Here is a 13,925-nt window from a genome sequence, read left to right as displayed (position 1 = left end):
CTCTGTTATGGGACAACTCTTGTGCTCCCCTTGGTCAGAGCTACTGGGTGGTGTATGGGAAAGGAGACCCACGGGGAAAGAAAATTGCTAACCACCTGTGTCTTGTCGTTTCTGGTTCACGGCCGTGCAGCTGTGGTATTCACCCCCCTGGAGCCTTGTCTTCATTTCATGACTCACTGACCAGAGTGAGGGGCCAGCAGAGAAATGCCGGGCGGAGGCAGTGGTTAATTAATATAGACACGGAGCCCATGTCACCTTCCCGTTCTGGCTGAGACTTGTGCTGTCAGCTCTTTCTTCCCAGGCAGGGATGTAAACATGTGAGTGGGGAACCGACCACAGAGTCATTCCATTTGTCCCAGGGCCAGCTCATCTGACCTCTAATAGGAGGAAAGAGGTCAGAGGTGAAGGCATTCTTCAGGACCTCCTTTTTTTCCTTTCTTCTTCTATTTCCTAGCCCTTCTGTGAGAAAAGAAAAAAGAAAAGAGGGTCTTCTGGGTTCTTCTGCTGTGGAGTTAAATGTACTTGAAGAAGTGTCCGTATTTCAGGAGGGAAGAAACTATTTTGTGACATTGTGTAATGATTAGAAGGTGAGTGTTGGTGTCAGACTTAGGTTGAATCCTGGCTGCCACACTCCTTGCTGGCAACTTTTGTAACCCCCAAGCCTCTGATTGCTCCGACGTTTGTTAAGAGGATTAATGAGATAATGAAGTTCTCAGATTGGTATCTGTACTAGTTGGTTCTTGATAAATGGTGGCTGCTATTATGGAAAACTTACAGCGGCAGGAATGAGATGAGGGATGAGTGGAGAATAAAAGAATGGGCTGATTAAATGGCTGGGCCTTAATTTGTGCCTAAGAGCTACATTTCTGTTAAGTGGAAGATGTGAATTTTATTGGAAGGCTTCATTCCCCCTTGACAATTTCCTGACTTTTCAGCATAAGTTCCATATAGCTAAAGAAAATTTAAAGCTAAGTATCAAAGATTTTTAGCAAAGGAGTTTTGAGGGGAAGATGTATTTCTAAATGGTGTTTTCACTTATAATTTCCTGTTTGGGAAGAGGTTGGATTTCTTAAAGAGTGAAGAGGAAGGGGCTGCAGCCCCTGCTTTGGGCTGGGAGAGGTTGAGATTGCCGGAGTCACGGTGGAGGAGGTTTAGGGAACTGGCCGTGGAGAACGGAGGCGCAGCCATAACCCTCTTCGGGCATGAACTATGGTATTTATCGGCTGCTGCACAGCATCTGTTACAGACATCTTGGAAATGGCAAGATGTGTATGAAAAAGCTGGTTAATACACTGGGACATTTAGAAAAAACATCTAACTAGTATTTTTTGAACCTTGGAGGAAAAAAATCAGCAACCACTATGTTAGAGAGAAGAGAGGGAAACCTTGAAAACTTGAAAGCAGAGAGGGAAACTAGGTGAGCCCCTGTCTGCACCTTAGGTTTTAGGAACACTGTGTGAAGTACAGAACCATGCAGTTGTGAGGTACGTTTGGGGGTGGGGGAATCAGCGAACTTTATTTTCCCAAATGGAAGATTTGCACCCCAGGGATCCAGTGGGCAAAAGTGGACTTCCCCTGGAAAAGCTAGTGGGTAAGGGTAGCAGAAACATAGAATACACCCACTAACCTCCCGGCCATGACCCATCCTGCCTGGCTTTTTCTACCGATGGCGTGAAAGAGTGTAGACTTTGGTGTGAGGTGGACTTAATCTTAAGCTTGATTCCCAGCTCTGCTGTGTGGTTTGGAGTAAGACATGTGTTCTGTTGGGTCACCATTTTCCTCAGTTCCAACATGGAAGAGTTATAAGCCTCATCAAGTCGCTGTGAGCATTGAAACTGGGCATCGGAAGCACCTTGCCCAGTGCATTTTAGTTTCCCCTTTAAGCTTCATAGTAGTCATCTTGCTAAACAAGAAATTAAGTTAAGATTTTGTTAAAGTCCCCCTTGAATACCTCTCTTTTCTCTTTTTATTTTAATTTTTTTCCCTTAGGGACTCTTTTTATAGACATGTCTTTTTGTTGAGAAATCTAGATTCTTTTGAGATCATGTCTATGCCAGGCAAGAATGTCCCAGTCACAAGCTAGTTCTGGCCTCAAGTATGTTATTTGCTTTCTTCTGTTTTCACAGCCACAGACAGCAATAAAATGAGTGTGCAAGCGGCCTCTGGGGGGTCTTGTTTCTCCAGGGAGCACTAGGAGCTTGTTGTCAAACCAGAAAGTTGCCCGAGCACCTGCCACGTGCCGTCTCTGACTGAGGCACTAGTGGGAGGTTTGGCTGGCATGTACGGAGAAGCCCCCCGGGGCTCGAAGAGGGAACGTTGCTGTAGACTGCACTAGCCCAGTCAGTCCTCGGGATTGCCTTGTGTGATGGATGTGGTAGATGCTATTCTCCCTCCCATCATGTAGAGGAGGAAACTGAGGCCTGGAAATACTGAGCGACAGGTCTGAGGAAGAGGCAGACGGAGACGACACAGACGTAAGCTGAGAGGAAATGCAGTGAAGTCAGGGAAGTCACTGTGAAGGAGGAGGGGCTTGGGCCAGGCCTTCAGCTCAGAGTTTGATGTTAGAGAAGGAAAAAGTGGACATAGAGGTTATGAGCATGGAGGTATGGAGGTGAACAAGGAGAGGGAGAGAGAATGTGAGTGAGTGGACGGGGTGGGCGTGAGAGAGGTGCTGCCAGTGAGGGCTACAGTTGACTAGGACAGGGACTGCCTGAATGTGGGGAGCAGAAACGACAGGGGTCTTAGACATTCTCCGACCTGCTGAAGTGGTACTGTGAGGATCTAACCTCAGTCTGCATGGTGAATTAGAAAGGAGAAAGGACGCCTGGCTTTCAGAAAGCTCAGGTATTCACGCTCCATCGTGGGGATTGTCTTGTTTCTCCTTAGAGCACAGGTGGCAAACACAAGGGCCGAGGTTCGAATCCGGCCCTCCACCTTGTTTTATCTGGCCCAGCACCTTGTTTCTACCTGGTGGCAGTGCCGAGCTCTTGCTTAACGGTTAAGGAATAGTTACATTTATACAGTCCTAAAATTACATTCAGCCCTTTGAAGGCAACCTCGAGGCTGATGTGGCCCCCGGTGAAAATGAGTTTGACACCCCTGCCTTAGAGGGTAGTCATGCTGGGAAAGCCCACATGTGAACAGGTTTCCCTGTGGATTCCAGCCCATCTGCACTTGTGGCCTTGGGGAAGGCGGTAGGGGTGCTGCTCATGCAGCTTCTACCCTAGAATGAATTGGAGTAGGCTCTGCTGCCCAATCCAGCCTTCCAGGCAGGAAAGCCTTCTTTTCTCTGGGAGCACCTCCAGGTTGCTGTGGGTCTGTGACCAGGAGGGCCCCCCATACCTGTGAGAACCTGCATGGGAGAGACTGCTGGTATCATGGCCATGGCTGTAAACCCCCTGCCCCAGCCAGGGCTCTAATAACTGTTTGCCCAAACAGCTTCGTTATGCAACAAATGCATACATCAAAAGTAAACGAACATGTAAGATGGAGGAAAAGGCATACCACTGGTTTTTGTTACACATTTGGATGTGGTTTTTCTTACTAGTCTGTCGTTCTGGGAGGTGGGGAAACTTAGCAAACTCCGTACTGCAGTGAAAGTGTGGGTCCTTTTTCTGGAAGTAGCAGTAGAACTTGTTCATCAATAGCCGCTCCAGCTGCCTGGGGCAGCCCCGTGCAGGAAGCCCTGCATCCCCGTTGTATCTCACAATGAACTTGGTCTCTGCCTGGGAGCCTGCCCACCTCCCACGGGGCTGGGCCAAGCCCTGAGCGAAGGAGGGCAGGCCCAGGGCTGAAGACAAGTGCTTAAGTGTTTCTGGAAAAATGAGGATTGAAGGATACATCAGAGCAGGTGCAGAGAAGTTTTCCATTTTTGTGAAAAAAGCCCCAGTTAAGGACAAGGGTCAAGTACTTTGGCAGTGCCTTTGCTCTTCTTTTTCCTCTTATATATCCTCGCCCAATTTTTTTTTCTATTAAGGATATGTGAAGAGTAAAAAAAAAATTCAATGGAAAAAAGAAATGAGATTTAAAAATCCTCTTAAGATTCCTTGAGCAATTACCTACCCTCAGCTAACAAAGCCTTTGCAGACTGAGTTCTTTCAAACCGGGCTAACCGCCGCCCTCCCGCTGTCCCGAGATGCTGGCAGCCCTGTCACTTTGACTCCATGACAGTAGCTCCCGGGCAGAAAGTGGGGTCCCCAGTGGGTCTGGAAGACATCCTGCCCTGTGGGTCAATTCAGCAGAGAAGAAACTACGGAATAAAAACTATTTCTCAAAGTGTGGGCTCCAGTCCACTTGCATCTAATTCAACTGGGGCTCTTGTTTAAAATGTTGATTTCCACACCAGGTCTCTAGCTTCTGAACCAGAATCTGCATATTTATACCGGGTTCCCTGGTGATTCTGAAGCCCACCACACTTGAGTACTACTGGTGTAATGGAAAGAGCATGGGGTTCAGAGCCAGAAGATCATGAAATCTCTATGGACCTCAGTTTTATTATCTGCAAAATGGCAATAATATATCCTTACCAGAAGAGGAAGAAGTGTGTGAAAATACATTAAAAACTATGATGTACAGGGCATATAAATAACCTCTGAAAGAGAAAAAAATATGCCACTTTGTTCTTGGAGATGCTCACTGCACTCTCCTCCAGCTGGAGATTCCACACCTTCGTGTAGTCCAGCACCTTTGCTGGAGGTCAGGGAAGGCACCTGGCCTCTGCACCCCTGGGTTGCCTCCACTAAAGGGTCTTCGTATTGCTTGCTTGTGTCTCTCGGCCTAAGTGGGCCATAAGCACTGAGGTCCCCTTCTCAGCCGGCCAGGAATGAATGGGAGAGCATTCCCTGAAATCCCACCCAGCCCAGGAGCTGCTAATTGGTCAGATGAAATCCAGTAACTGCACATTAATGAGCATTCTGTCGCTCAGAATTGGGAAGCTTGCAATCATCCTGAACACTGCCATCAATGGGGAGTGGCTGAGGTGCAGATTCCTGGGACCCACCCGTAGAGTCTGAGTCGGTAGGCCTGAGGTGTGCTCTGATAGTTTGCACTCTTAACAGGTACCCAGGTGATTCTGATGCAATGCAGAATCCACAGGGACAGATGCAGGGCTCCCTCTGATTTGGCTGAATAGTGGGCCTGCTGAGGGGATGATTCCTTGTCAGAGCTGGTTGGAATTTTCCTGCCTGGAAGATGTGGCTACAGCTGATCTTCCACAAAGGTGCTCCTCTGCAGCCTCCCTGTCTCAGTCAGTGGAATCTCCAGCCTTCCAGCTTCCCACGCCAAGACGTGAACGTCCCTGTGGACTCCTCTTTCTCTCCTCTCCCTCCCCTGTCTTCCCTCTCTGCCACCATTGTCTCTCCTTTCTCTCTCTCTCTCTTTCTCCCTCTCTCATTCTCTCTTCTCTCTCTCCTCTCCTTTTCCTCTCTCCCCACTCTCCTCTCACTCCCCTCCATTTTCTTCTCTGCCCCCCTCTCCCTCCACCCCTTCCAACAGCAAACCCCATCAACTCCACCTTGAAATATTCTAGGCCTGGTCCCTTCTCCTCTTCCCACCAGCACTTCCTACTACCACAGCACTGGCTCATTTCTGAGGTGCCTAAAGGTTCTCGGAGAACTGCTGGATTACCTCTCTGCCTTCTCTCTGTCCTCCCACAGGCCCCACCTGCCCGACAGACCGGCTGTCCCTGCCTCCCCTTTCCTCCCCTCCTCAGGCCTCTGCCTGGAGGCCACCTTCTCCCAATGCCTGAAGTGTACAAGTTCACCTCCCCCCTCTTCTCCTTCCCAGAGTGAAGTGTCTGCCCAGCTCTTGACACAGTCCTCCATACTAGGTAGCTTTCCTGTCCTGTGACTCCTGCCTAGGGAACTGTAAGCTTCAAGACAGGAATAAATTGTGTTTTGTTCCCTCCTGTAGCCCCAGTACCTAGACCAGCACCAGGCCCATAGAGAGTGCTCAATAAATATTTGTTGAATTATTGAATGCATGAAGGAGAATTGCCACAAGCATGTACTTTTCACCTCACAAGCCAACACTGTAAGTGTAAGGGAGCACATCTGTGCATGAAGGCAGGCAGAGGAGGAAAAGGGGTCCCAAAAGGGAGCCTTTTGTCCTCCCTGATTAGGTGTGAACCCACCTTCATGCCCTGGGGTGGCTGTCCTGGGGCTGGAGGGCTGAGCTTGTGTGCTTGGCTGAGTCAGTTCCACCCTGAGGATGCAATATTTCACACACACAGGAAAACCAGTTTTAAAAAGATTCCTAGGCCAACTTACCAATAACTAATTTAACCTATAGTTTGTCTCAGAATAGCCTTCCATGGGAAAGTAACTTATTTTTTGTTGTTAGACAAACGTAGTCTGCATGACAGTCAGCTTAAACTTCTGCACAATTGCATTTGGAAGTTGCTGGCTGCACGGCTGTGCCTCCCTTGTCACCCATATGAAAGCCATGCCTATACCTAGTTTTGTAGTGAAATTAACCTAGTTCTCCATGACTGTGGCCCTCCTCCACCCCACGTCTCTGTTTCATAACCCACTCCTAGGATGGGAATTGCGTTAGAGAACAAGTCTTCACAAGGTAACAAATAGAGGGAATATATTGGGGTGGCCATTACGTTTTTTTCATATGATGGCTCCAGTAGTGTCTTGTTGTCTTTAACTTCATTCTAAACAATTTTGTTAGGTTGTATTGTGACAGCTGTCATATCAATGTGCATTTAAAAAAAACCATCAAAATTGGTGAATTTTTGCACAGACATTTTAATACTGAAGATGGAAGAAACTGTGCAACGGTTTTGGCATATTATGCCTTATGATTTCAAGAAAGGTAAAAAGGCAACTGAAATGCAAAAAAAAAAAAGATTTGTGCAGTGTATCGAGAAGGTGCTGTGACTGGCTGAATGTGTCAGAAGTGGTTTGTGAAATTTCTGGGTACTATTGACATTTTGGCCAAATAATTCTTTGCTGTGGGGCTGTCTTATGCATTGGAAGATGTTTAGCATCACCCCTGGCCTCTACCCACTAGAAGCCAATAGTGGGAGACAGCCGACATACTCAAAATATCCAGATCAATAGTTATTGGTGAAAATGAAAAATGTGTCTTTTATTTTATGGAAAAAACCATATGGACATTTTGGCCAACCCAATAATACAAATCCATTGTTTCCTTAATTTTGGACAGAACAGTGTTAGAGTTTGGTTTTATTTTTACCCAAATTTACCTGTGTGAGATTGCTTTTTTTACTTTGGTGCTCAGAAGTATACTAAGAAAAAACATGATTTCCGACAATGAAATATGAGAAGAGGCTGTCATCCTGATTTTAGAGATGAGGAAACTGAGACAGATACTACATTTTCTTAGTTTCCACAGAGCCACCTGAGCTATGGTGGTGGTCAAGTTCAAGCTTGGGACCCCCTCTGCCCCTGCTCTCCTCCCCCTGCCCTTGTGTTCTAGAGGAGAGTCCTGAGGGTAGCCAGGCCATGAGCTCACTCACAAGTGTCCCAGTCCCTCCAGGTGCCACTTCTTTGCACTTAGTTGTGACTTTGAGCTGGAGAAAACTGAGTCTTTGACACACGCCCAAGTTACATTCATTTCTTTTTACTTAAACTGGTTCCCCCCACCCCTGCCCCTTCTTAAACCAAAGGTAGACAGTGATAACGTAGCATTCCTCACAGGGACTTCTTATTATATTCATCAGTATCCATTCTGTTTTGAATTTTTGTCACTTTTCTGTCTTAAAAGATGTCCAGGGTTATGCCTCATTTTCTATGTTTATCAGACTGGAATTTCTCAGCTCTGTCACCAAGGCCCTGTCCCAAGTCGTGAGTCACCAGCTTCATTCTCACCATGTTCCCGGTCAGATGTTCCCTTTGACTCCAGATGATCTGTCCCGCCAACCCCTCAGCGTGCTGCTTTGTCAAGAATCTGTAAACAGCACGTCAGTACTGTCCAAACGTTAGCGCTGCAGTGGCTACTCTCACTTCTCACCTGTGTTTTTTCCGGGAGCGCTATGATATCCATCCGGGGAGTCTGCACTGCACTCCGCCATCAAGCCTGATTGGTGTCTCAAACCTTCCTTGTTGAAAAGAGCCTCTGCTGACTAACCACAGCCACCTGACCGGATCCTTGACCTAGCTCTCATGATGCATGCCCTTGGCTTCCCCTGGAGGGGTAACAGAGGGTGGCTGTGAAGAATCTGGAGCCAGACGTCCTGGGTCAAATCCCAGCTCTGCCACCTCCTGCCTGTGTGACTTCAGGAAAGTCACTTAACCTGTACCTTAGCCTGTTCATCTACAAAACAGGGGTCAGAATGGTCCCCGGATCTATGGAAATTAAGAGTGAAAGTTCAGAGGATAGCGTGTGGCATATACAAAGCACTATTTCAGTGTTCACTTGGTTTTTCCTTGCTGATCGTCCTTATGGGGGCTGCACTGTGTCCTGTATGGCGCCACATCTTCCCCCTATTGGTTTCTTTGTTTCTGTTCTTTCCTGGAATACTGGCTAAATGTAGATTTTTCATTATCTTCTTTACCCTCTCATTTCCTCCTTTTTAGACCTAGACCTGGGACACAGCTCCTGCCTAGTTTTTCCTAAGATGGGGCGCCTGTCCTCCTCGGCAGCTGGCTCCTCACAGCAGCGTCAGAGCCCAGCACTAGTGTTCTGTGCCATCCCTGTTGGTCAGCATGCTTCTGGGGTCTCCACCCAGCTCCAGCTCCTGGGGATACAGAAGCAGAGGGGTGCACAGCCCTTTGCCTCCTGGTGGCTATGCTTAGGATTGGCACCGTCCCCAGTGTCGGGGAGAAAGCCTCGCTTGCCCATCAGTGCCCGCCCCAGCCCCATCCCACCCATTTGGCCATTTCCTTTATGATCACTGCTGTCTGCTCCAATTCCTCTGTTTCTTGGTAGCCCAAGTGGCCCTCTTTCTTTTTCTTTTTCCTAAGTGAGAGACAGAAGGAACTGGAGCATTGCTTTTCCCCAGGGCTACTATGGCTTCCTGGAAGTGCCGTGATGGTGGCCAGGCTCTGGACCACTGCCTGGGGGTCCTCCTTGTGCCTCACCCATCACAGGAACCCTTGCAAAGGCACAGGGCAAAAAACAGCAGGGTGAATTCCCTGGCATTTCCCCCTTCCCAGCCAGGGTCTCTCCATTACCTTCCCTTAAAGGGGGTTGAGAGGGGGTGTTCTTTAAGGCCCTTCTCTCTGAAAACAAATAATTTTCTGAGTAGTGAGACAAGCTATAGGTTATTCTCTTTAAGTTCAGGGTCACCTAAAAGAAGAGAAGAATAAGTGGTCAGACATAAAATGGGATTGTTTTTTTTGTCTTCTTCTCAGGGGATCATCACTATCAGGTTGAACCAAAATTGCTGATCTTTGGCCAATTTTGACCCACAAGATGGCAGTTTTGTACAGTTCAGACAGCCTAACACATTCTCACTGTGGCTGGCACTCAACCACACATTCTCACTGCTTCGGTGGGCACTCGAAGCAGGGCGGGGCAGCTCATCCTAGTTCACCAACTTGGCAGTGAGACGAGGTGGGAGCAGTTAGCAGCTGTTCTTGCTGCAAAGACCAAGCAAGTTAATTCGCCTGGGTTGAGTGTTATTCCTGTCTCTTAGACATCAAAACCACATGTGTTTATTATTGTACAATCTAAACTGATTTCATGGAGTGGATGCAGTGTCCATGATGAAGCCTGAAGCCGGCAGCACTGATGATGCTGGAATCGCATAGTCCTTTTTAACGCAAATTTGTTTTTCTTTCTGGTCTTCATGCGTGAAGCCTCCAACAAGGAGACCTGTGAACACAACCACAGACGGTGCTCCCAGCACGCCTTCTGCACTGACTACGCCACGGGCTTCTGCTGCCACTGCCAGTCCAGCTTTTTTGGGAATGGGAAGCACTGTCTGCCGGCAGGTGAGGCGTGCTGGCTCGAGGGGCTGGGGCAGCTCTGTGCGTGTTTCTGCCGCTGGCTTGTTTGTAGCCGCCACTGTGAGCTCTGCTTATAGACCTTGTCTCCGCTACTTGAATCAAAGCTCCAGCCACTTGCAGATGTTCAATAAATGTTTGAGGAATGAACAAGTTTGGGCTAATTTCCCAATTTGGGGATTAACCAGAAATGTCTCTTCCTTTCTGCCAGCTCATTAGAGTCAAAGTGGATGGGAGAGAGGGAGGATGGGAGGAAAGAGATTGAAGACAAGTGCATTTCATACTTAGATGGGTAATTGGTCAGTCAGGGAATCGTGAAAATGGCTAACGATTGAGTTTTGGGGGATTGCAGTGGAATTTTTTTCAGTGGGCCATTTCCAGCCTGAGCGACTGTCAAGGTTGACTAGATTTGCTGTTTTCCAGGGGCACCTCTTCGAGTCAATGGGAAAGTGGGTGGCCACCTCCGTGTGGACCATACGCCTGTGACCTTCACTGATGTGGACCTGCATGCTTACATTGTGAGCAATGATGGCAGAGCCTACACGGCCATCAGTCACATCCCACAGCCCGCGGCCCAGGCCCTTCTCCCCCTCACGCCAATTGGAGGCCTGTTTGGCTGGCTCTTTGCTTTAGAGAAACCAGGCTGGAAGAACGGCTTCAGCTTCACAGGTGAGCAGGGCCTCTGAGAGGGCTGACAGTCACCATTGGTCTGGCGGCATTGCTCCTTGGATTTTTAGTCAGTGGAAGAGGGTTTGCTTTTTTCAGGGATCCAGGGCCACAGGTGTGTACTTTTCTGTCTGGAGGTAGTTGGGGATGGTTTGGCCTTGCAGGGCTGTTTTTTAAAGACAGTGATTTCTTCAAAATGGCATCTGCTCCAATTCCTTTGTTTCCTAGTAGCACAAAAGGCCCTCGTGTTTTAATGGGCAGAATAAATGGGAGATGGAAGGGACCGCTGTAGCACTGAGCTACCCTGGTCCATCGTGGCTTCCTCCAAGTTGTCCTGACAAATAGTGTGATTCCATTCAGAGCATTTGTGCCTTCTCACGCCAATTTGTTGAAGCTTGTTTGTCGGACTTTGTTTAAATGAGTTGTTCTGTATAGATCTGTCCCACTGGGATGCAGAAAAGGTAATAACAGGGCACCTGGAGGAGACTCTATGTCATGGGAAAAGGCGTGCCTTTCCTCTTCTCCCACCCCCACCACTCTGGCCTATGAGAGGACGGACCAGTGCTTGTCAGACGTCATCCAGCATACACATCACCAGGGCGCCTCGTGAAAATGCAGAATCTCACTCTGTAGCCCGGGGTGGGTTCTGTGATTCTGTTTTCTTAGCAAGCTCCTGGCAGATGCTCCTGCTGGTGTAGGGACCACCCTCCGATAGCAAGAGTGTAGAGGATAATTTTGGGCTTCTTACCTCCCCACTTGAAAAAGCTTGCTTTCTAGTAAACTTATCCTATTGCACATAAAATGCTGGGAAGAGAGTTCCTCCCCACCTCCAGCTATAGAGCTCAACAGCTGCAATAGGGTCTTGCTCTTGATCAAGGTTTGAATAAAACCTTGACTCAAAAGTACATAAGTAAAATAAAGTGTACCCCGTTACATCTGAATTTCAGATGAACAATGAACAATTTGAATAATTCAGTATAAACATGCCCCACATATTATATGGAACATGCTTATACAAAAAAAACCCATTCATTATTTATCTGAAATGGAAATGCAACAGGGTATCCTGTTTTTGTTTGTTTGTCTGTTTTTGCTAAGTCTGGCACTGTTGGAAAGAAAGGTCAATGATGTCTCCAGGAGTTTATTTCTTACAGAAAACAAGGTCCTACAAAGAGAAATGGTGTGAGGTGTTGGCAGGAAAAACCATACTCTAATAGAAAATTTGGGAAACTGATGTAATCAACAGCTGGCAGCACTTAGTCTTGGATATCGGATGCTGTCCCTCGGCCCCATCTCCATCAGTAGTAGAAATTGGGAGGTGGACGTACGCACAGGTAATTATTACTAGAAGATGCGAGACCGCTTTTTATCCCTGTACTGATTTCCCCCGCTCTAGGTGCTACATTTATCCATGAAATGGAAGTTACTTTCTACCCAGGAAAGGAGAGGGTTCGAATCACTCAGACTGCTGAGGGGCTTGACCCAGAAAACTATCTGAACGTTAAGACCAACATTCAAGGCCAGGTGCCTTACATCCCAGCCAATTTCACAGCCCACATGGCTCCCTATAAGGAGCTTTATCACTACTCAGACTCAGGTATGTGTAACCAGTCTTCACATCTGTAAAATGGGAATAGTACGTGCCTCCCAAGATGGCTATGAGAATGAAATGTTACTACACAGAATGTCCTTAGGCTAGTCTGTGGCACATAAAAGAAGCTCAATATAGTTTTTATTTTTGTTGTTAACATCAAATATACATTGTGTAAACGAGAAGAGTGCCAGCTGCTGTACACGAGAATCTTAATGTTCCTACCCAATCCTTTCAAATAATAATAATGATGATAATATAAATAATGCAACCGATAACAACTTTGTCTTTGGGTATGGGTAGGGATGCTGCAGTCATACATAGTTTTTAACCATCCTGCTCTCTAGGCCATGTCAAACTATTCATCATTGGAATTTACACTCAACCTTTAGCCTTATTTATGTCTGCTTTAAAATCATAGAGAGAGATGCTGCACAGTGTTGTAAAATCAATGCTAGGTTTGGAGTCAGAAGTTAGAAAGCCATATCCTGGATTTACTGCTTAAAATAGGTGAGGAAAATGCCACTCATCTGAGAGCTTATCTGTCTGATTTTTAGAATGAGAATAATAACTCCATTTCTGGGTGCCTTACGTGGTAGAGATGTAGGGAGTGATGTGTTTTGTAAAGCGCCGCCTGAATGCAGGCTACTGCCTCAGTCCCAGCTCTGTCCTGCAACACAGCAGTTTACCTTGAGTTGTGCCTTTCCTTGGCTCTTGCTTCCCCTACTGTGTGAGGACTGCAAGCTGGGCAAGAGATGCAGGGAAGAGAATGGCTGCTGAGACCTGGACTGTACACTGAATAGTGGATGGCCATCCAGACAGCTGGCCTGCACTCCCAACTCCGGGCTCAGGTTGAGAGAAATGACCCCTTCCTTTCCCTGGAACCCTTAGACTTATTCCAGCGCAGGGTGTTGGAAGCTGTCACCTCTGTGTGGTGTAGAGGACGGCCTGGCTAAAATCTTGGGGTGTAGAGGCAGGCCAACCTGAATTTCATTGCCAGTTCTACCACATACCAACCTTGCACCTTAGACTACTTCTTAACCTCTGTAAGGCTCTGTGCCCACAATCGCAGGGCTCGCCTCACAGGCTGTTGTGAGGAGTAAATAAGGCAGCACATGTAGAGCCCTCGGCGCGGCCAGCACATGGTAGCATTTATTGTTCACATAATGACAGGCAATGATTGGACCGCCTCCCTCTCAGCACTTTGGCTTTGTGTCAGCTCAGATTCTTGGGATTGCCTTGCAGGTTTCCCATGTAAACCCAGGAACTTCCCAAAGGAACATGTTCCAGGGATTAGATGAAAAACTATGTGCAGAAAAGTCTACTCTGTGAAAATCTCTGCATATAATATATTGCAAATTTACCACTTTGCCTGTATAATGTGTCTGTTGCAGTTGTGACCTCCACAAGTTCCAGGGACTACTCTCTTACCTTTGGTGCCGTCAACCAAATGTTGTCCTACCACATCGACCAGAACATCACTTACCAGGCATGCAGGCACGGCCCCACACCCCTGGGGATCCCTATCACCCAGCAGCTGAGTGTGGACCGCGTCTTTGCCTTATATGATGATGAAGAAAGGGTGCTTAGGTTTGCTGTAGCCAATCAAATTGGCCCTGTTGAAGGTACAGTTTCCTTTTTTGTTGTTCTTGGGCAAAATTACATGTAACCTTTCTAAATTCCATTTTAAGTAGCCTCAGAATGAGTCACAGAGGTTACTGAAGGTTACTGTGCCAGGCTCTGTGTTATGG

At 47.4% G+C, this 13,925-nt stretch overlaps 1 protein-coding gene across 3 annotated transcripts in view; it reads left to right on the top strand.

Moving 5' to 3' along the window:
* Positions 1-13,925, top strand: part of NID2 (nidogen 2) — a 56,339-nt gene that overhangs the window by 16,207 nt on the left and 26,207 nt on the right. For all 3 annotated transcript variants that reach the window (XM_053928352.1, XM_045201627.2, XM_045201628.3), the window contains 4 exons: positions 9,771-9,905; positions 10,341-10,586; positions 11,980-12,180; positions 13,569-13,799. In XM_053928352.1, the coding sequence (XP_053784327.1) occupies positions 9,771-9,905; positions 10,341-10,586; positions 11,980-12,180; positions 13,569-13,799 (813 nt within the window). The remainder of the gene's footprint in view (positions 1-9,770; positions 9,906-10,340; positions 10,587-11,979; positions 12,181-13,568; positions 13,800-13,925) is intronic.

This window comes from Desmodus rotundus, chromosome 7, assembly GCF_022682495.2.
Source record: "Desmodus rotundus isolate HL8 chromosome 7, HLdesRot8A.1, whole genome shotgun sequence".
NCBI lineage: Eukaryota > Metazoa > Chordata > Mammalia > Chiroptera > Phyllostomidae > Desmodus > Desmodus rotundus.
This window is presented reverse-complemented; position numbering and strand designations above follow the sequence as displayed.